The 22,481-nt window shown below is 41.9% G+C and overlaps 1 protein-coding gene across 1 annotated transcript in view; it reads right to left on the bottom strand.

Annotated features, from left to right (window-relative positions):
* Positions 1–3,305: 3,305 nt before the first annotated feature.
* The window catches only part of LGI2 (leucine rich repeat LGI family member 2), a 39,880-nt gene continuing 20,704 nt past the window's right edge, over positions 3,306–22,481 (bottom strand). Inside the window, exons 4-8 of the mRNA XM_066574629.1 lie at positions 12,769–12,840; positions 12,590–12,661; positions 6,726–6,895; positions 5,452–5,616; positions 3,306–4,265 (exon numbers count right to left, since the gene is read on the bottom strand). Of these exons, the coding sequence (XP_066430726.1) occupies positions 3,448–4,265; positions 5,452–5,616; positions 6,726–6,895; positions 12,590–12,661; positions 12,769–12,840 (1,297 nt within the window). The 3' untranslated portion in view covers positions 3,306–3,447. The remainder of the gene's footprint in view (positions 4,266–5,451; positions 5,617–6,725; positions 6,896–12,589; positions 12,662–12,768; positions 12,841–22,481) is intronic.

The raw sequence follows: 22,481 nt of genomic DNA, 5'->3' as shown, positions 1-22,481 counted from the left end.
GAGATGTCCCAGCTCAGGCTCATGTATTTTGGCCATTTAATGCGAGCAGAGTCTTTAGAAAAATCTATAATGCTTGGACAGATCAGTGCAAAAGAAGACCCGGCCGCCAAAGGACACAATGGCTGATACTGGCATGGATATCACACAACTGAAAGAAGCTGTGCAAAACCGAGGAAGGGAGGGAGCCTTTAGGGTCGCCGAGGATTGTGAACGACTAAACGGCTAACAATATATATATATATATATATATATACACATATACTAGCTGATATACCCGGCTTCGCCCGAGTTAATTTGGTACTGGTGTTTATCTGGTGTTTACACGGAAAATCTTATGAAGTCGTGGTTACTTTAGAGATACCGGAAAAACATATGTTCACCATTTTGCATTGTTCTCTGCGTTACCCAGGAAACACCACGTGGAGGTAACCATGCGACATTTCCTTTATATAAAATGACATTGGGAAGTGAGAGAATTAGATTCCATACGTAAAATTTGGACGCTAATTCTTTTGCACTTAGAATTGAATAATCGAGTTGGGACCCATTAACTTTTCCTATTTATGACATAATCAATGCCTGTGTCAAATTTCAAGTTTCTATGACATCAGAAAGTGAGAAAATTACATTCCGTATGTAAAAGTTGGACGCTAGTTCTTTTGCGATAGAATTGAATAATTGAGTTGGGACCCATTAACTTTTCCTATTTATGACATAATCAATGCTCGTGCCAAATTTCACGTTTCTATGACACTGGAAAGTGAGAAAATTACATTCCGTACGTAAAATTTGGACGCTAATTCTTTTACGCGTAGAATTGAATAATCGAGTTGGGACCCATTAGCTTTTCTTATTTATGACATAATCAATGCTCGTGCCAAATTTCACGTTTCTATGACACCGGAAAGTGAGAAAATTACATTCCGTACGTAAAATTTGGACGCTAATTCTTTTGCACGTAGAATTAAATAATTGAGTTGGGAGCCAGTAGCTTTTCCTATTTATGACATAATCAATGTTCGTGCCAAATTTCACGTTTCCATGACACCGGAAAGTGAGAAAAATACATTCCGTACATAAAATTTGGACACTAATTCTTTTGCGCATAGAATTAAATAATCGAGTTGGGACCCAGTAGCTTTTCCTATTTATGACATAATCAATGCTCGTGCCAAATTTCACGTTTCTATGACACCGTAAAGTGAGAAAAATACATTCCGTACGTAAAATTTGGATGCTAATTCTTTTGCGCATAGAATTAAATAATCGAGTTGGGACCCATTAGCTTTTCCTATTTATGACATAATCAATGCTCGTGCCAAATTTCAAGTTTCTCTGACACCGGAAAGTGAGAAAATTATATCCGTACGTAAAATTTGGACGCTAATTCTTTTGTGCATAGAATTGAATAATCGAGTTGGGACCCATTAACTTTTCCTATTTATGACATATTCAATGCTTGTGCCAAATTTTAAGTTTCTATGACATTGGGAAGTGAGAGATTTAGATCATGTACGTTAAATTTCGACGCTAATTCTTTTGTGCTAGAATTGAATAATCGAGTTGGGACCCAATTACTTTTCCTATTTTGGAGATAATGTATGCTTGTGCCAAAATTCATGTTTCTACGACATCGGGAAGTTGGAGAACTTTTGGCCAGTCAGTCAGTCAGTCAGTCAGTCAGTGAGTGAGTGAGTCAGTGAGTCAGTGAGGGCTTTCGGCTTTATATATATAGATTGTATAAATAACAATAGTACACAATATATATATGCCTGCAAATTATTTTTTTTTTAGGACAATGCCACAGATGTTATTGCATGTGGATTTACATGCATGTAGTATTGTGGCGCAGCTTTTGATCATGCTGCACATTGCCACAGCTAGTGTACATTCCCACGCAGAAGAATATAAATAGATATAAATCTGTATAATTTTCCTTGTGGATAGGGGCGACAAAAGAAAAGGTGCACAGCGCACGTTGAAGATTTCCACAGCTGTGGTGAAAAAAAATATATCAGTGGTACCGAGTAAATACAGAGGCAGCAGCACTGAAAGCTACCACCTTCAGGGTGGGATTTGGAAACTTGAATTGTGAAGGACTATTGCCTTCATCATCAGGATTCTGAATAAATGTGGATTAACTGTTACCCTTTCCGTCTCCCTTGACTCTCTTCCACTTAGGGTATCGTGCTATACCAAGACATAACATTAGGCAGCAGAAAGAAGCACTTAACATCAACCCCCTGTACTGTAGCCAGGTGGGAGAGGGACATATACTGTAATGGCCACCATAAATATCACCTTCCACTCTGTCATACAACATGGGCTACCTTGGTATATTTGCCATAACGTTATCTTTGCTTGTCCACATAGTCTATGCATTCATTGTATTGTAATAGCAATTTTAAACTACTGAATGGGCCTGATTTTCCATAGACAGTTTTAATTTTTGGAGCTTTCTATTACAGAAAAGCTGCATGGCCACACAACAATATAGGCTTTACCAAAATGCAAATTGTGGATTACAATTGTGCATTTTATATAACCTGCCATTTTGAATCTGGCCGAAAATGCATGGGTGAACATTTCACTACTCATGTTGACTGTTTTTTCCCCATTTTAAAAAATATAATACTAAATAATGGACACGATTAAAACTCCTGCATAGTAGTCCTATATTACCCTTTAATTTGGGATCTGGATAAAAATAATTGTATAAACCGAGCATCTAAAGGTGCAGTACATGTGATGTTAGAATGATCTCATAAGGCGGGAGGTATATACAAAATATGGCTGTTACAGGATATAAACAATACATTTGTAGAAATAGTTTCACAAGGAGAAAATATTCTAAGTTAGAGGTTGGGTGGGTAAAACAGTCTCTATAGTCCATTGTACTTCAGTATAGACAGGCAACCTAGGTTCTCCAGCTGTTGAGGCATTACCATTCACAATGGCCTTACAGCTGGGATCTACTCTACTGGACTAATGATTTATGCAATATATAAACAGCATTGATATCTTCGAAAAAGTATTGTGTTTTGTTATAGATGTTCCAGGTGTTCAGTATCTGTTACAAAAAGTGTTGAAAGTTATTAAAATTGATAAATGAATAAGATCATGCAAATTACCCAAGATATGCATTTGAACATCATGTCAACTAGACCAGGGTTCCCCAACTCCAGTCCTCAAGGACCGCCAACGGGTCATGTTTTCAGGATTTCCTCAGTGTTACAAAGGTGATGTAATTATTGTCAGTACCTCAGACATTGCCACAGGTGTTCTTACTAAAGGATATCCTGAAAACATGACCTGTTGGTGGTCCCTGAGGACTGGAGTTGGGGACCCCTGAACTAGACGTTGATGCTCAGATGCAAAGTCTCCTGGTACATCATATAGTTCCCTGTATTTCTTCAGGAGCTATCCAGTCTACCTTATCTGTGTTCTTCACAAGCTTAGGTCAACTATGATGTGTTCAAAAATCTGTGTGTTTCCCTTAAAACTGGAGGCAAAGATAAAATCCCGGCGATCGGTTGACACTGCGGTGAAGGAACGAGGTGCTTGTATGTAGATCTCTTTAAACTTCTCATAAGTCTTCTTCTCAGGATCCCACTGGTATATTTGTGAAAATGTATAATCACTTCCCAGCGCTAGGTAATATCTATCCTTAAAGATAAAGGGTTGCAACGCCATTGCCCCACGAGACGGCAATGCCTGGATATCAACAAACTGTTTGTTGCTCCATTTCATGATTTTTGAGTCTCCGATAAATCTGGTCAATGAAATGTAGAGTTCATCTTTCATTTTGAAGCTTTTAACTGCCAGGACATCCTCCATGTTTGGGATGTCACTCAGTGGGGTGAATTTCTTTGTGCTTTTGTTCCACTGTAAGATAAGAGGAACTTGAGATCGGCTAGACAATACAAGATGAGGCTTCTCGTCAATTTCGATGAATTCTGCATCAGTGTCACGGAACCATTCATGAAGGGATTGGTAGGAGTAGAAACCTTTGCCATTCCACTTATACACAGTAGTCAGACCTGCCTTTGAGCTGTCAGCAATGACAAAAAAATTTTCCCCTTCTATCTGAAACAGCTCAATGTCATTTGGCTTAGAGATACGCGAGACTTCAATGTCTTGGAATTTGGTGAACTTGGCCCAGCTTTCTTCATACTTGTATATGTGAGAGCCACCAAACAGTTGGGCCACCACCATGAACACTTGATCGTCGATGAGTATGGCTTTGCATCCAACAATGGACTGGCCTGTAGATAAAGAAAACTTTGTTACAAAAATTATGTATAACACAGTCTAACTTTATGGTTTGCAATGTATGTTGACAAGAAGTTTCTAAGTACAACATAATTGAGAACGTCAGGAACATCTATTTTGCTCAGGTTGAATTTCTGGTTACCACCATTTTTGGTAACCAAACATGTATGGGGGGCAATTGAATGACTGCTCTTATGGAAAAGTCTCAGTATAAACTGCCCTGTTGAACCAAAGCCCAATCTGCTTTATTTTTCCCTTGAGCTAGGAAGTAGCAGAGATGTCTGGCTGCTACTCATTCCCCCATCATCATAGGCATTGAAGCGCTATTCCAATTTCATAAAGTAATGGTATATTTCCAGGATATGCTATCACATTATGATTGGCTGACTCTGATGTCTGGGACCACCACCGATTCTAAGAATAAAGGTCTGTAGCATTGATTCAATGCTGTGGCATCTTCACTGTTTTTCTCTATACAGTGGTGCTCCCAGACACCCAGTTGTGCAGGGAACTGCAGATGATCATATTCACTTAAATGGCGGTGTTCTGCAGTTCGATGCACTGCAAGGTGGCTAAGAACCGCTATGCAAGTAAATGATGTGATGGGACTGAAGCATTGAATCACTTCTGTGGTCCCTTCATTCTGTGGACTGATGAGGGTCCATGAGGTTGTACCCCAACTGATCATAAAGTGATGTCATATCCTTGCAATATGCCATCACTTTATAAAATGGGAATACCCCTTTTACATTAGGTTTACAATTTGACTATATGCCATACACAGCCACGGATGGACCAATAGAAACTTTGTAATCCATCGGATTCAGTTAGTAGTGTATAGTTTAACCATTAGAGATGAACGAGTATACTCGCTAAGGCACATTACTTGAGCGAGTAGAGCCTTAGCCGAGTATCTCCCCGCTCGCCTCTAAGATTCGAGGCAGGCGGCGGGCGGGGAGCGGCGGGGGAGAGTGGGGAGGAACGGAGGGGAGATCTCTCTCTCCCTCTCTCTGAATCTTTAGAGAGGAGCGGGGAGATACTCAGCTAAGGCACTACTTGCTCGAGTAATGTGCCTTAGCGAGTATACTCGCTCATCTCTATTAACCATGCATCATATTAGTAATTCAAATAACTTTTTTTGATTGATATCAAATTGAACTGCAACTATTATTTCTGTACCTGTAATGTTGTCATAACTTCTGAAGTTCATTTCAATGTGATCCCACTCCAGAACCATACAGTTTTCCATGCTCGGTTGTGCAATAGCTACAAAGACGTCATTCTTATGTTGGAAGGTATCAACTGACACAGACTCATATGGCAAAACTTGATGAACGACAAAATCTGTAAATTAAGAGGTTGAACATTTAATTAAATTGTTTTATGACTTCACTAGGCAGCATAAAGCTCCTGATATTAACCTCGGCGTGCGCTTCCCCGCAGTCCTCGACACTCGTACAACATCACTTCCTGGTTTCGAGATTTATAAATCCTGCCTCCAGGAAGCGATGGCTGTGATTCGTTCATCCAGCGCTGCATTGATTGGCTGAGCAGCGGTCGAAGAACCTATCACAGCCATTGTTTCCTATAGGTGGAATTTATGAATCCCATAACTAGGAAGTGATGTTTTACGAGCGCCGATGACTGCAGGGAAGCGCGTGCCGAAGCTATGAAGAGGGGCGGGAGGGACCTGGATCTGGACTGAGCCTGCTAGGTAAGTATAATAAAACCTCCCCCCAAAATAAGACGTAGTGCCTCTTTTGGGGCAAAAATTAATATACGACAGAGTCTTATTTTCGGGGAAACACAGTATTTTTACACTGAGCTTTTCTGGTGTTGGTATGCTACTAACGCACTATTTTCTGCACAAGCCGAATACAGGCAGACTGCCTATCAATGCAATATATATCACTTTTTTTCTTATGATGGGGGAGGCACAAAAAAAAAATCTGAACAAGGAGCCACTTAACCTAAGGCTGACACTGGGTGGCACTAGGGAGACACTTTCCATTCTACTTGGAAGTAGAGCGTATTTGCATACATTATTCCCAGGGCAGCATTACATGAATTACAAGACTCCCTAAGCCTATTTGGCACTCTTCACAAGGAGAAAACTACCGCATAATCGCATTCAGATTGTAATAAAGTAGTAACAGTGGGAACAAGATAAACATTTTAAAGATAAACATATGAACCCTACATGCAACTACTATAGATACTGCCCCCTATGGACAAGAATACAGACATGTACCAAATGGAGAATTTTAATATCAGAATGCAGTGGCTTTACCTACAGTGGAATAGTTCTCTAAGATCTGAATGGCTGCACACTATAGACTCGGTCGGGCTTTAGGTCTGCGAGACATCTCCACATAATACAGAAATGCAAATTATTTGAGAATTTTGCTATCACCATTAATCATTCTAATAACCTCATTAAGGTCAGAACATACCGGTTGTTATGCAGTCTGTATCAAAGCTTGTTATTTCATTCAGCTTCTTCCCTTGATACTCAGATGGCCCGGCACAAAGCACATCCGACACGGTGGAGTTTGTCATCTTCAGCCATGAAAATAGCCACTTAGCTTTACAGTCACACTCGAACCTATTGCCTCGTAAATCTCTGCAACACAAAGATATGGCACATGGAAATTACAAGCTCCTTGTGTTTGCAGGATGCATTTTACAAGTTGTACATTTTATTTTTTGAACATTTGGGTAAATCTGACTTACTGAGAATCCCCTTGAATAGAGCCCCTCGGGATTTACTCTTGTGCCAGTGAAAATGGAGCCAAAATTATAGAATAAATTGCCTTTGTGTGTCTCAATGGTAACAGACAACAAACAAACCCTGTATAGTTTGATCCTGCAGTCATACTCCCTTTTGTTCTGAAGTGAATGGGAGAGAACTATGTAAGAGGTGCCCTCTGGGCTTCCTTCACTTATATAAAATTCTCGCCCATATAATGCTTAACCTACAGGATTGACCTATTGTGTATGTGACTTTCAGAGGGAGGAAGCTCCTTGGGCATGCATCGGAAGAGGAAGCATCTCGAGTTAGACACTCTGAAAGGGCATGGCTGCTGACAAATAACAAGTCCCCCCCTGTCCCGCTTTGGGGGCCCAACCGATGTCCAACATGTCAAGCAAGATCGCCTCCCAGGGAAAAACATGCGCATCCTGAACCAATGCCTGTGGTGCCATTACAACTGCAATACCAAACTGGGCCACTGCCGAATAGACATCGTTATAAGCTTTCTGGCTGACAACAGCTTCTTATTAGCTGATTTTCAAATGTCCCATGTGCAACGAGCTGAAGTCGGCAGGGGTAACCCGAGGGGTTGGTTCCGATTCTAGCTTCGTCACGGGGGTTGTTATTCTGCCTGGAAATGAAGATCCATGCAACTAACCGCTCATACAAACATGGTCGGTGACCACAGTAAAGAAGTCTTTTGTGACGCCAGTGCCTCTGAGTAGGATGTAACATCAGAAGAAAATAACAAGTCAGTAGTCAAAGCATTATTTGAACCAGAGGCACACGGTTTACTTAACACTTGTAACATTGTTTTTCACTACATACTACGACAGTTAAAGGTAACAACAATTCTGGCAAGTTTTCTATAACAGTCACTGATAAAACTTGGTTGATTAAGGCCTCCTGTCCACGGGCAATATGTTACTGCATTATCCGTGGCCGCGGGTAACACAGTGAACGCTTTCCATAGACGTAACTATGGCAAGTGCAGCCCAACGTCCACGAGTGGAGAATCATAGCGATTCTCCACTCGCGGGATCCAAATCACGGTATGCTGTGATTTGCCATGATTCTTCTATCTGATAGATAGGCTCACCGCGGAGACCTATAATTTCTCCTCCTGCTCCCCCGTGGCGGAATATCGCTAGCGATATCCCGCCTCGTCCGTGGACAGGCAGCCTAACTTCTCCTTCCCAGAGACATGGTTGCCGTCAGTCTCAGTTATCTGATGGCTATTCCTGGGGTGAGCATTCTCAAGGCATAGATGGGGAAAAAACGGACAGTCTCTCTCTCTTTCCTCGACCCTTTTGCCTCTGACCTAGCAGATATGCCATACGTTCACTCACGCTAGGCTTGTCCTTCACCTCACATCGTTTGAGCCTGAGTCCCCCTCGCACTTGGTATTTTATCAATTTAAATAATCTTACTGTAGGGAAAGATGCATATTTTTTTAATACTGGATTATAAAAAATGAAACTTTATTGAACTTTTTTTGACACAGTTTTTTTAGTCCCTTAGACTTGAAGATGCAATCATTCAATCTCTATGATAGTACACTGCATTACTTATGTAGTGCATTCTACAATGCCTATGACATCAGCCTATTGGACTCTACCACAGATGGAGTCAAGTAGGCTGGGTCACATAGCAGATATAGAGGCCCTTGTCATACCTCCGGTTGCCATCCGAACCCATTGGCTCCTTGCAATTGCATTGCAGGGTGCTGATAGGTGACAGGAGGAGCCCTCTGTCATCTGCTTATATACTGTAGTTGCTATTGATCGGGGCATGTAAAGGGTTCAACTGCCAGGATCTGAGGTTTCTCAAGTCTTGGCAGTTACAGCAGGATCCTGGAGGTCAGTAATCTGCCAAGCCACCACTTTAAAAAGATGTATGTGCAGGCCCATTTGAGACCACCGTAAAAAGGCATATTTGTAGTCACTAAGGGGTTATTTTAATTTTGGGGAAACTTAGCTTAGAAACACAGAGAAAACGCAAGTCTATATAGTAAATGCTGCCCTACAAATGGCTTCTAGTATATTGTCCTCAGTGGCCATAGGGAATATACTAAGGCCCTGATGGCTAAAGGGACCCTAAGACCCCTCTGCCACACAGTACAGCTGTATTATAAATGGCATGTGGAAGTTGAGGGGACCTGGTACAGATTTTCCATCAGGTCTCAGGAGCTTCAAGTAATGCTTCTGATTCCTCTACAAAGTGCAGATAAGTTGAACTGACTGTAACCAACATTGTCAGCAAGCAGGAAAGAGAACATTAAAAGCACATTAGTAGGAGTACTAGCCCATTACATTTCTAAAATATATCACTGCATTCAATAAAATATTCTCACAGTAAAGCAATAAAAGAAAATGGGACAAGAGACTGTGACATGCATTTATATGAAGAGGCAGTCTCTACGGGATCATACCATATTCACTAAGATGAAAAGATCTTTAGGCTCATGAATTATGAAGCTGAAAATGTAATAGAAAGCAGATGAGTAAGTGTATTACAGTGGGGGGTAGAGAGGAATAACCTACAACATAAGGCGACTAGATCAATACGATATAGATATTTGTGATAGTTTACCAAATCCTCAACCCAACAGGAAATAGGTAGCTGATGGGGAATTAGTACATAAAGGAACTTTACGGTACATAAAAACCTTCTTTAAGTGCGCCATAGCCAAAGTTGTTGCGTAGTTCTAGTCTTATGTTGGCCATACTCTATACATAAGATGTTGTTTTAACAACTGATCAAGCATGTTAAAATCAAACAGCAGTGTAGGCTGGTAGAGGCCACATTCACACCAGCTTTCGGCTTCCAGAATAGTTTCCGTTGCTTGGCTTCACTATGAAAGCTGAACAACAAAAATACCAGAAGTGTTGGATCCAGCACATGCTGGACCTAAGCAGTGGCAGATGAACCCCTATTGACTAGGGCAGTGATCCACAGCCACTCTTATTCCCTTCTGGGCATGGTTCACTCTCTCAAGACTCTGTCACTCATCAATCACAATCTTCAGAGTCATATCTTTTGGTGTAGAGATGTTCTATTGGTTGAAAGTTTATGGGGGCTACTATAACGGGCTGGTGGTATATGACCGTGTTACAGATTATGTGATGGCGTTGCGATGACAGATGGTGGCTGAGGCAGCCCATTTTTATTAAAAATATCATTTACTTTACATTATATTGTTCCACAGGAGGGTTCATATACTTGAACGTTGCGTCATAACATCCTGCATCTGTATTTAAAGTGACACTAACCAGACTTTGCTTGCGTTCTCCAGTGTAACTTGCTGTTACATACATTTCCTCTCACCTCGAATGAGATGGCAGCAGCAAGACTAAATATAACTTAACCGCTCCTACCCTTTAGCAGTAGCCATTACACTGTCATTCACTTCAGCCACCAGGTCATTAGGGCTCCCTGGTCTAGTGGCGTCATCTTCTTATGCCCCCAGGTCAGCAAGGTTCGAGGGCCTTCTAGCTCAGGACTTCTCCTGAAAGGTCCCCAGCAGGACGAACCTAGCTTCTGCACTGGCCTGGAGTAGGCCTCTGCCAGTTTAAGAGTCTTGGCTGGTGTCTTCTGTTTAGGCTCTGCTCCACTCTGCTGCTCTCTGATCTCCCTTAGGCTGACTGCACAGGAGCTGTGACTCAGCTCCTTCCCTTATATAGCAGGCATCTGAGAAATATTCTTATGTTTCTGGACGGTGGTAGGTCTTAGGAGGAGCCTAGCCCAGGTGCTCACTAAGCCCTATGCATAAGGGATGTCCCTAGGGTAGTCATATCATGGGGGAGTGGGGTTTCTTCATACTAGCTCTCAGAGCGCCTCTGTTAACCCCTTACGAAGCTGCTATACTAGCAGGGGGAAGGGGACTTTATTTACAGGGCAGTAAATGCCTTACAGTCCCATTCTCCCTCTACCCCACTTGGCCAGTTCCCAAGCCAGAGGGGGATGGGACTTAACATCACAACACCTGGAGCATAAGCATACTCCTTATATAAAATGGGCTTAATTACTGGGCCATGCAGTGCAATCTTGATACGTCTACAGGTGCAATGAAATACTCAACTACGATACTCGTTTAATGAAAAAACATTAGAGTGTACAATATACCTTTCTCTGCCGATAGCCAGTGAACAAAATGAATAGTAGGACAACTAGAACATCATCAATGTATATTACAGTGCAACACATAAACAAATGTGGCAAACGTGCCAACAATCAACTATTCAAAGTTCCAGGATATAGTAATGAGTGGTTGGGTGTAGTAATATTCCACATCAGTTGCCCTCTTAGAAATATCCTCCTTACAAAGAACAGCATGTATTGCTGGGAGGATCACATCTGTAAGGGGGTGATGTGGGGGGGTGGGGGGGTGACACCATTCTTTGAGTAAGTTCTCTGTCACCCTTCTATTATTGTGTGGTTTTGAAACTATTGCTTTAAAAAGGAGAAGGTTCCTGCAAGACGGGAGGAGAGCAGAAGTTCTGGGACGAGAGTTGATGGCGCAGCAGTTGTTAAGAGGAGCTGTGAGCTGCCTGTCTCTACGAGACTACCTGGTTTGGTGCCAAGAGCCACAACTTTGTACCGGGACCGAAACAACTAGTATCCCATAAGCTATTGGGTGCTGCTAAGCAGACCCTGCTCATAGCCATGAAAAAAATGCCAGCTGCAAGCACTCTGTCCATATAACTATCTCTGTTTTCCCCACCGACCTCTCAGGAGACCGCCTCTTGTTGGGACTGTGTTGTGTTGCACTGTTTAAGGATACATACCCATAAGTGAACTAGACAAGACCCTGCTTGATTTGTTGACCTCTAATCTTAATAAACCCACTTAAGTTGATGGAACCCACACAAGTTTTATAACAGTACATCACAAGCTGGAACAAGGGCACAGGCCTAAGGGGTAGCCCTCTTGCCTAAGGACAATGCCTGGGCTCTGCTTGGACCTAGACCTTTGCCTGCTGCTCATCCAGGTAGGCTCACTGTTGAGAGCCTAGTTCCCTTAGGCCAAGAGGCCCAACGAACCCTGGCTATTGAATGCCCACATAAAAAAAAGACTGATATTAGAAGCAAGTTGCAAATTGAATATCATAGGGTCTGGAAATTAATAAAAGAATAAAGATTGCAGTCTGAAGCTTTCTGCTCAAGGCAGCCACTAACATGAAAAAAAATCATATAAGTAGAAGTTGTCAGAGCTTAAAATAAAATATATTTTTCTCCATGAGGCACCACCACTCTTATCCACCGGCTGTGTCTGGTATCGCATTAATAAAATCACATTGTTTCTCTTTTTTATTGCTTGTAAAGACAAACTATCTTACGCATCGCAAGCCAAAAGTTCCTGGCGCACGGCTGAAACAAATAATCTACTTTGTGGTAAATAATACTCTGCCCGGCTTCTACAGAAATCAGTGCTGCCTGCTGTATAAAGAATGATGGCTAGCTATGGCACAGCTTATTGAATAGGATGAGTAAATGGCAATACAAGCACAAAGAAATACACACACCAAGATTAATAGAGAATCAAGAGGCACCGTCTGACACTTACAGTTCAATGAGAGAATCCAAATCACTGAAGATGTCTCTTGGCAGAGTCTTAATGTGGTTATTGGCCAGGGATCTGGAAAAAAGACATGTAATTGAGCATGATTCTCCATTGCTGAAATGAATGAACACAGACAAAGTGAAGAAACCTAAGTGGAATACAAAACAGATCCTTGGACTTACAGATGGGTCAAGTCACGGAGGCCTCTGAAAGCATATCTGGAAATAGTCTCTATTTTATTTCCTTCAATAAACCTGAAAAGACAGACAATGTTATATAGCAGGTATAGACATTTAAGAAAACGAATGCCCACCAAATAGGACCAGAGGTGGCATTTAGAAGATAAGATTTGCTTCCCCGACATGGCATCTTTTTGCAAACTAATTAATTCACCCAACTGAGAGGTAGAGATAAAAAGTTTGGTATGCCTAGGTTTTTCACCAATTTTGGTAGGTGGACACTATGGAAGACAGAAGCAGAGTTGATTCGAACCGCTTTGTAGGTTGCAGTATCACCCATTCCGCATTGCAAACCCGTGTGCCGGCGGCCTTAGACAGTTTTGATACATATGCAGGAAAGGAATAATGTAGGTACTGCGTACCAAAATTATATTGTTTGTTTGGCAGTGGGGCCTGCCAAAAAAAATGAAATGCCACCTAGAGAAAACACCAAAATTAACTATTTTTGTTTGGTTAAACACTAATTACAAAAAAGGAAATCGAGAACAGCACCAAGAAGAAAAGTAATAATAGCAAGAAAATGTATACATTTAGGCCGTCTGTACATGACCGCGTTTGAATTGTGGAATCCGCGATCGTCTCCTGCCTGGACAATCCGCGACATTCCGCACCAATTCAAATCAATGGAGCATGTCATTCATTAGCTGAGAGCTGCCTCTGATTGGTTACAGTGCTCAGCCAATCAGAGGCAGCCCATTCAGCAGGCGGGGATTTTAAATCCCCGCCTGCTGAATACTACTCAGAGCAGTGCAGGAGAAGAGCCGGCTGGACACGGCTGAGCCCCGGCAGCTGCAGAGAGGTGAGTGTAGATTTTGTTGCTAGCAGCGTTACTTCCGCCATGACGCTCACTTCTGTCACGCAAGTTTTTGAATGCATAACTGATGCGTTCAAAAATTTGTGCGTCAAGACGCCCGTGTAACTGTGCCCTGAGCAATAATCATGTCTAAATGGGCCTTAAGCTTATGGGCTGTTAGTAAGTGACCCGTTGACTCTGGGGCTGTAAGGGTTATACTTACCTCCCCCGTCATGTGAGCACTGAAAACAGCTCCTCAATGTATTGAGTGGTACTGCTAAGTAGTCCACCCATTATAAAATTAGGATGGGCAAACTACTTAGCACGCCGCTCAATGCATTCAGCAGCAGCTTTCAGCACTCACAGCGGGAGAACAGCGAGGGATGTAACACTTCCATTCCCGGAGTAATAGGCCAAATTAACCTCCAGTCCGAAATATACCCGGGGTTAAAAGGGCCTAGGCTAGATTATACCCCAGGTATATTATGGCCTAGGCCTATTCATACCCCCTCAGGCTGGATTATACCCCCATGATAACAGTAGTGTTGACTGATATACACAAGAATTACTTAATATTTTAACATTATATTGTCAGGAAAGTTAAGTGAGAAAGCTGACTGACTTAGAGGAGTTGTCCGGCCACACAGGGTGACATTTTTTTATAATAATAATGCTTTCTTTTCACTAAGCATTTTAAAACACAGCATAAATGGGTTCGAAAAGACAGGAATATTAGCTGTTCTGTCGTTTTCTTAGTTTGAAATCTGATGTTGAAAGCAGAGTTCAAACATGGTGCGCTTGTGCTGCAATCCCATAATGCCCTGCGCCTCCCCCCTCTGTGTGCATGCTCCCAATGATGGCAGGACACATTGAACCAAAAATCAGTCTCTCCTGGCCCCACCCACCTCCATTAAACTCCTCCACAGTCTTTCCTGGCCCCGTCCGGGCCCTGCCCTGACAAAGCTGAACCCCCAATAAAATGCTAAAACATTACGTAATTCTTGTGTATATCAGTCAACACTACTGTTATCATGGGGGTATAATCACGTCTGAGGGGGTATGAATTGGCCTAGGCCATAATATACCTGGGGGTATAATCTAGCCTAGGCCCTTTTAACCCCGGGTATATTCCGGACTGGGGGTATACTCTGGCCTGTCACCTGCTTTCAGCTGTAAGATTAGCTTATAGGGCTAAAAGTAGGTGGCAGATTCCCTTTAACCACTGTTTTGTGTCTACTATGTGGTGGCTTAGTTAGAATACAGCTTAGAAAGAGTTGGGCAGCCCATTATTATAGTTACACACACCATAGCCAATGAGTAAAATCTATATAAGCCTAGACATTTATCTAGAACTTTCAGTCTGGTTTTAGGATTCAGTTTGCTCTGTGCGACTCCTGCTTTGAGGGCTCATGCCCACGGCCGTGACGGGCTCCGCAAGCGGAATACCGCGGAAATCCGGCCATGGGCATTATCCCTGACTCAGCCAAAGTAAAGCTGGTTTGGAGGTCACTATTACGTGTTTAATTGGTGTATCTATCCTGCCCCTGGATTGCTACATGAGGGACTCTAGCTAACACAGGATTAATTCGAAACTGGTGTATAAAAGGCGTCCAGAAAAAGCTACAGACTCCAGGGCTGTGGGGTAAAATATTCACAATAGTGCAGAAAAGAGCAGCAAGAGAGCGTATAAAGGGTTAAAGCCACAACCATCAGGTTGGAACTTATTGATTGTAAAGAATTGTGCTTTCATCTTTATGGATGTTGTACTGCCAATCTTCTGGAACAAGTAAACATGGGTTTTAACTGTTTCCTCTCCTGTCTCTCTGGACTTATTTTAGGGTATGCACTGCACATTACCATCTACACACCAAGGGGTAGAGACGAGCCTCAGTGAATATCACCATCACACTCAATCCTCTTTGATTATGCCACATAGCATGGCAAGTGTTGGGCATTCCATCCCTTCCAGTTGCTGTTAACACAAAAATAAATAAATAACCAATTCCCTAATTACATGTTGCCAGGACAAGGTCTGGTTTTCTTTAATGGTGCTTCCCTTTAAATTCAGCTTTGATCTCTTTGCATAACTGCCAGGGAAAGCTCTGAAATGAAGTGCTGCTCTGAGCATGTAATGAGCTCTGGACATGGCAGTGAAGAGGGTTAGAGGATGGAGACTCAGTATGGACAAATCTTCCTGTCCAGGTGCACAGATGTACAGTTGCAACAAGGCACCATGGTCCTGCATTTCTTAGAAGTTAACCCCTTAAGGCAACCTTCCGATCCCAGAGAAACCAAGATGGCCGCACTGATCCTTTGACTACTTGGTACTCATTGGTAGTCTAAGACATTGGCTATTTAGATTGTGCCAAATAGTCATATCTGGAAACATAATCAGAAACCAAACTGGGGAAATCCTGCCAATTTAGGAGATGATCCTCTACATATCTCCCTTACCAACTGTTCTTTTGCAAAAACTCGTTAAGGGAGGCATATAGGCAAGACTTCTCCCATAAAGACATATAGATATTAGCAAGGTACATGAAGAATGATGAGCCCATGGGGCAACCACAAACCTGAGGAGAAATGTTTTTGTCAAAAGGAGAAAGTAAAAATGAAGTAACATGTAACATATATTCTTTTAGATAATCTGAATAGTTGTTATAAGCATCCAGATGATGTGTGGGGGCATTAATGGCCACACTGTGTGGAATAACTATGTAAAAGTCCTGAAGGTTGCAGGTTCAATCCCCACAAGGTTCAGGTAGCCGGCTCAAGGTCGACTCAGCCTTCCATCCTTCTTTCCGAGGTCGGTAAAATGAGTACCCAACTTGGTGGGGGGTAATAAATAAATCACCTTAAAGCGCTGCGGAATAAGTTGGTGCTATACAAATAACAATATTTATTTATGTAAAGGAAGGAAACATTTATGGTAATCCAAGAATAGCAGACCATTCTAATTTATCTAAAACCTGTAACAGGACCTTGGCATCTTTAGTGTTGTAGATTATCAAGCCATATACTGAGGCGTTCAAAAAAATGAGCCATTACTAGCTATAATTGGGCATAAAGGAGGAGGAAAGATGTTTTTATGAATTTTGGGTAATTCATGGAATATAGGGCAAACTGGGGAGTCTGACAACCAATCATATAGTTTTTGGTATATTATACCCGAGGTCAAACCTTTCTATAGCAATTTGGATAAAGCGATTTTACATTTTTGTAGGATCATTATTAAGAGACCGGTAAGTGGAGGTGTCGGGTAACAATACAAGTACTTCATGTTCATATAAAGCTTTGGCAAGTATCACAATAGAACCCCCCTTATGTGCAGGGCAGACTATAATAAAAGGATTGAGAGCAATATCTTCTAGTTCTTTTCTTTGGTTTAGTGATATATTATCTTGTTACATCTGGAATATAAATTGGTAAGTTCTTTCTCCACTTCAGTTTGTAAAGAGTCCCTCACTGAAGTTCTTGTTTCGAGAGGATAAAAATCTGGATTGGATATTTTTGATATATTAATGCTTGCAGAACACACATCCACAGGAGAAATGGGCTCATCTTGTAAACTGATGAGAGCTAGAGTAGTTAATTGCTCTTCGAATGTCATTTCCAAAGGAATAGCTTGCTGTCCAGTGCTGTTCAAAAAATTAATGGGATCCGAAGTAATAGGAACTACTGGAGTGGTATTTTCTATAGTCGGAATATTGGAAAAATGTTTCTTCACTGTTAATAGTTGTATAATTTTATTAACATCTTTATTCGTTTGACCATGTAATGTGAGCAGAGCCACTAGAAAAATGTATAATGCTTGGACAGATCAGTGGCAAAAGAAGACCTGGACGCCAAAGAACACGATGGCTGATACCGTCAAAGCTGATACTGGCATGGATATCACACAACTGAAAGAAGCAATGCAAAACCGAAAAACAGGGAGGGAGGGAGCCTTTAGGGTCACTGAGGGTTGTGAACGACTAAATGGCTAACAACAACAACAAACTTGTGACCCTTTAAAAGAATAGATAACTGTGCAGAATTGAAAATTGTCGCTGATAAATTGACAACTGGTGAAACATTGTACCCTGGACTGCAAGAGTAACGAACAGAGAAGTCCTGAATCATATAAGGCCCGATATATCACTAGAGGGGAAGATGGCCGGGCTCAGGCTCACGTATTTTGGCCATGTAATCCAAGCAAAGTCACTAGAAAAATCTATAATGCTTGGGCAGATCAGTGGCAAAAGAAGACCTGGCCACCAAAGGACATGATGGCTACTATCAGAGCTGATTCTGGCGTGGATATCACACAACTGAAAGAAGTAGTGCAAAACCGAAAAACATGGAAAGAGGGAGCCTTTAGGGTCACCGAGGGTCATGAACGACTAAATGGCTAACTAAAAAAACAAACTTGAGACCCTTTTGAAGAATAGATAACTGTGCAGAATTGAAAATTGTTGCTAATAAATTAACAATTGATGAAGCTTTTTTCGCATGTAATGTTTGTGGTTGCATTTGTGCATGTAGTAGTCTTTTTCTGGTGTTTTCTACCAGGTCTCCATTGTCATTTTTTGGTGGATTTTTGGCAGTACTCTGGGTGTTTGCAGAAGGAAAATAAGGAGTTTGGTGAGCTGTAGAAGCTGTATAAGAACAAGCTTTATGTTAATTTGAAGCCACAAAATAATTGGCAGAATCATCCGTATCTGAAAAATCAGTTTATACATCAGATACATCTGGATCTGAAGAAGAAAAACTTACATTTTTGTTGTGGGCATTTGACTTCTTTAACCCATGAAGGACCAAGCAAAGTAAATTTACATGGATTAGTCCTTGGCTTTAAACCTAGCCAATAGTAAAAATAAGGTGGGGGATTAAAGCCTCTGCTTCTGCAATCAATCAAAAGCATGTCCGGTCGTCAGTCAAGGTTTTCACCCTTCTCTTTTTTCTAGTACACAGCGCTCAATGAGTCTGATAGTCGCATGTGTCTCAGTCAAACTTGACCTTTTTGCTAGAAGTAATAAGTTCCTCTAGTTTAGAGAGGTCATCTTGTAAGGCTTTGTGCAATGCCATGTACTCTGTATGAGTTTGATTTAATTGTGGTGAAGATTAAGTTTCCTGGATGACTGAATCAAAGTGTTAAAGTTTCTCGTGTTCAGATGAGATGATCAGTTGCATCAAATCTAGTGAACGTGTAGAAAGTATATTATTCCACTGAACCAAAAAAGATTCAGGAGATTCAAATGTGGGAATCTTTTTGATTCATGAGCCATGTGATATCACTTTTAGTGACACAATGTTCCAAAATAATAACATCCCACCAAATATGCAATTGCCGTATCATCTGTTTTTCCAAAGTGTTCATGAGGCTTTTTATTATCACTGGTATCATTATTCACAAGAAAACAACTTTATTTAAACGTACTGGGTTAGGTTATACCTTAAGGGCGCAGCCCTTTTTTCCCCATTTTCGTTTTTTCCTCACTACTTTTAAAAAATCATAATTTTTATATTTATTAGGCCCCCTGCACAAGGGCAGAAATTCTGCGGTGGGATTTCCCGTAGACTTTCTGCCCGTGCCCGCCTGCATAGGATTGCGTTAGATAACGCAATCCTAGGCAGACGGCTGTGATTTGTCCGCGTGAAAACACACGCGGAAAAGAAATCGCGGCATGTCCTATTTCTATGCGCATGCGCTGGCTGGCCGGCAGCTGGCACACAGCTCAGGGAGGAGACGCCGGGAGCAGGTAAGCTGCAGGCCTCTGCAGGGGCATGGGACCGCATCACGGGACCGCAAGCCTTCAGGCATCTACCTTGAGTAAGGCCACCTGCACGACCCGGCTGTCTGCAGGTGGCCTTACTCAAGGTAAATGCCTGAAGGCTTATTTGTGAGGGGCAAGTTGTATTTTTCAACTATACTATTTAATGTACCATATAATGCACTGAAAAACTTTTTAAAAATTCAAAGTGGAAAGAAATGGAAAAATACCAAAATTCCGCCATCTTGAGGGGGATCTTGTTTTTACAGCAAAGAAGACATGATAACTTTATTCTGTGGGTGAGTACGATTACTATGATACCAAACTTATATAGTTCTTTTTTTTGCTGTACGACTTTCATTTTTTTTCCAAAGATATTTAATTTCTTATTATTTTCTGCTGCCATCTTCTGACAGCCAGAACTTTTTAATTTTTCTATTGACCGAGTTGTGCGAGGACTGCTTTTATGCTGGACGTCCTGTAGTTTCTATTGGCGCCTTTTTGGTGTACATACGACTTTCTGATCACTTTCTTTTACATTTTTTCTTGGAGACAGGGTTATTAAAAAAGCTGGCGTTGTTTATTTATTTTTTCTGACGATGTTCACCGTGGGGCGTAAGTAATGCATTAGGGTGAATGCACACGGGCAGGCTTGAATTGCAGAATCCAGAGCGGGCGACCCCCTCTGGATTCCACAGCAAATACCGCCCATAGCATGCAATGCAAAAGTGATTCTTCATGAACACCAGCGGAAACCAATTGTAGTTTCTACTCGCAAATGAAAAATCACAGAATGCTCCATTTTCCTGCGGATTCCACACAGACGGCTTCCAACCTGTGGCCAGTCCGCAATGTCGGATTCCGTAGGAAAAGCAGGAGTTAAAAAAAATCTGTACTGCGCATGTGCGCCGGAGAGGCGTGCGGATCGGGAGTACAGAAAAGAAGAAGAAAATGCAGGTACGCACGGATGCCGGCTGGGCACAGGGTTGGATTCTGCTGCGAACTCCCGCATGCGGAATCCGACCCACCCATGTGCATGCAGCATTACTTTGATAGATCGGACTTTTATAGACCCAGCTCTACAAAATATGTTTGTTTTTGTTTTTAATTTAATAATAATCTTATTTGTATAGTGCCAACTTAGGCCTCAGTCACACGGGCGCATCGGTACCCGTACACCAGCGCTGATGCGCCCGTGTGACTGTCAGTTAGAAGATGGCCGTAGCTGAAGACGACCGTCTCTCTGCAGCGCTGCTAAAAGAACACATGAACGGCAATGGAGCCGGTCACATGTTCTTTCCTCCGGCGCTGCAGAGAGACGTCCGTCTTCAGGTACGTCCGTCTCCTCCCTGCAGTAACACGGGCGCCGATGCGCCCATGTGACTGAGGCCTTATTCCGCACCACTTTTGTTTTATTTAGATTTTTTAAATATAAGTATGGCAAAAGGAGGGGAAGGTTAAACTTTTATTACCTTTTATTTTTTTATTAATAAAACTTTGTAAAACTCATTGTTACGTTTTTTTTGTTAGCCCCCAGAGGGGACAAGAACTTGCGATGCTTTGATTGCTCCTGCAGTATGATGTAATGGCATAGCATTACATCATACCGCACTCTGACAGGCATTCTAACAGGCAATCTGTAATGGCAGCCCTGGGGCCTTTCAGAAGGACTGCAGCTGCCATGGCAACCACATGACACTCCGCAATCTCATCATGGAGGGCCATACAGGAGCCCCGAACATTGATCATGTAAATGCCACTGTCAGAATTGATGATGGCATTTGAAGGGTTGACAGCTACAATCAGTGGCGCTGCTGTTAGGAGCTATTGTGGGCAGGTGTCGGCCGTAACAAACAGCCATCACCTGCATTGTATAGAGCGAGATTCACTTCCGATCCATCTCCATATAGATTCCGAACCTACAGGACATAAATATACGTTAAGGGGTTAACATTTGAAATGACACAGTAGATGAAATATCCATTGTAGGAGAAGTGATAAGCAACAGATGACATATATATTTTCCCCCCAAGCCCCAACACACACACACTGCTACCGGGATCCAGCGCTGCAGCGGCACATTCTTGAACTCCTGCCATCAAGGTGCTCAGGATGTAAGCACTAATGCCAAGAGTGGTGAAGCTGCAGCAGTCAGGTGATTTCCTATTACATCCGTCCCAACAATCACCGGGACCACAGCGAGCTGCAGCACTGGGTGGGTAAATATATGACAGTTTGCTATTTTAATGCAGGCAGTGCTATTGAAAAGGGGTTGTCCAGTATGCAAACAACCCCTTCAATCACAACTGTGCTGTCAGATGTGTGACCAAACAAAAGCTTAGTATAAATGAAATTGTTATATTTTCCCCAAGAAAGCACGACTCCCAAGTGACAGGGAACAGCAGAATTCTGAATTTAGCCTTCAATTTGATTGGGGAAGAAACTCAAAATAATGACATTATAATTACAGCATTTAGAAAGCTGTTTTACAGCAGCCTCATGGGCCATTCCCACAATGAACAGGAGGGGACCCATTGACTTGTATGGGAGACTGTTCTAGACATACCCCATGACTTATGCAAAGATCATTTTACAAGGAGGAGTAGATAACCACAGTTGATACCCATTGTGAATGGTGGATCCTGTGTTACCTACATATAGGTGTCCCTTCTCAGTGTAATCCTGCCTGTGATGTTAGTAAGACGACTGCTGCAAAGTTTTCTCTACAGATCAGGAAGTGACAGACTAGTCTCTGTGGTCGGTGTGAAAAATGCAGGATTTAAGGATTTTTAAAAAAATACTGATCGAAAGCTAAAAACAAAATCACCAAAAAAAGGTTTAACAAAAATGAGATTTTCTAATTACACATTTCCTTAAAATGATTAGACTTTTGGTCTAAAATGTCAACTTTTGGATGCCATCTTTTTTTCATATTCTTCATGAATTTTTTGGTTAAGGAGTGCCTGTTATTTAGGCTCTTATTAAATATGCTTTGTATACTGTGCATTACATTTGCATAGCCAAAGACAAATAAAAACAGATCACTCCCCAGGACAGGAGACGGTAGTTATATTACCTGCTGTGGGTCTTCTGTGGTTATGTTCCTCTGA

This window comes from Eleutherodactylus coqui, chromosome 7, assembly GCF_035609145.1.
Source record: "Eleutherodactylus coqui strain aEleCoq1 chromosome 7, aEleCoq1.hap1, whole genome shotgun sequence".
In the NCBI taxonomy this organism is placed as follows: domain Eukaryota; kingdom Metazoa; phylum Chordata; class Amphibia; order Anura; family Eleutherodactylidae; genus Eleutherodactylus; species Eleutherodactylus coqui.
Note: the sequence above shows the minus strand (reverse complement) of the source record. Positions and strands in the feature narration are given on the sequence as shown.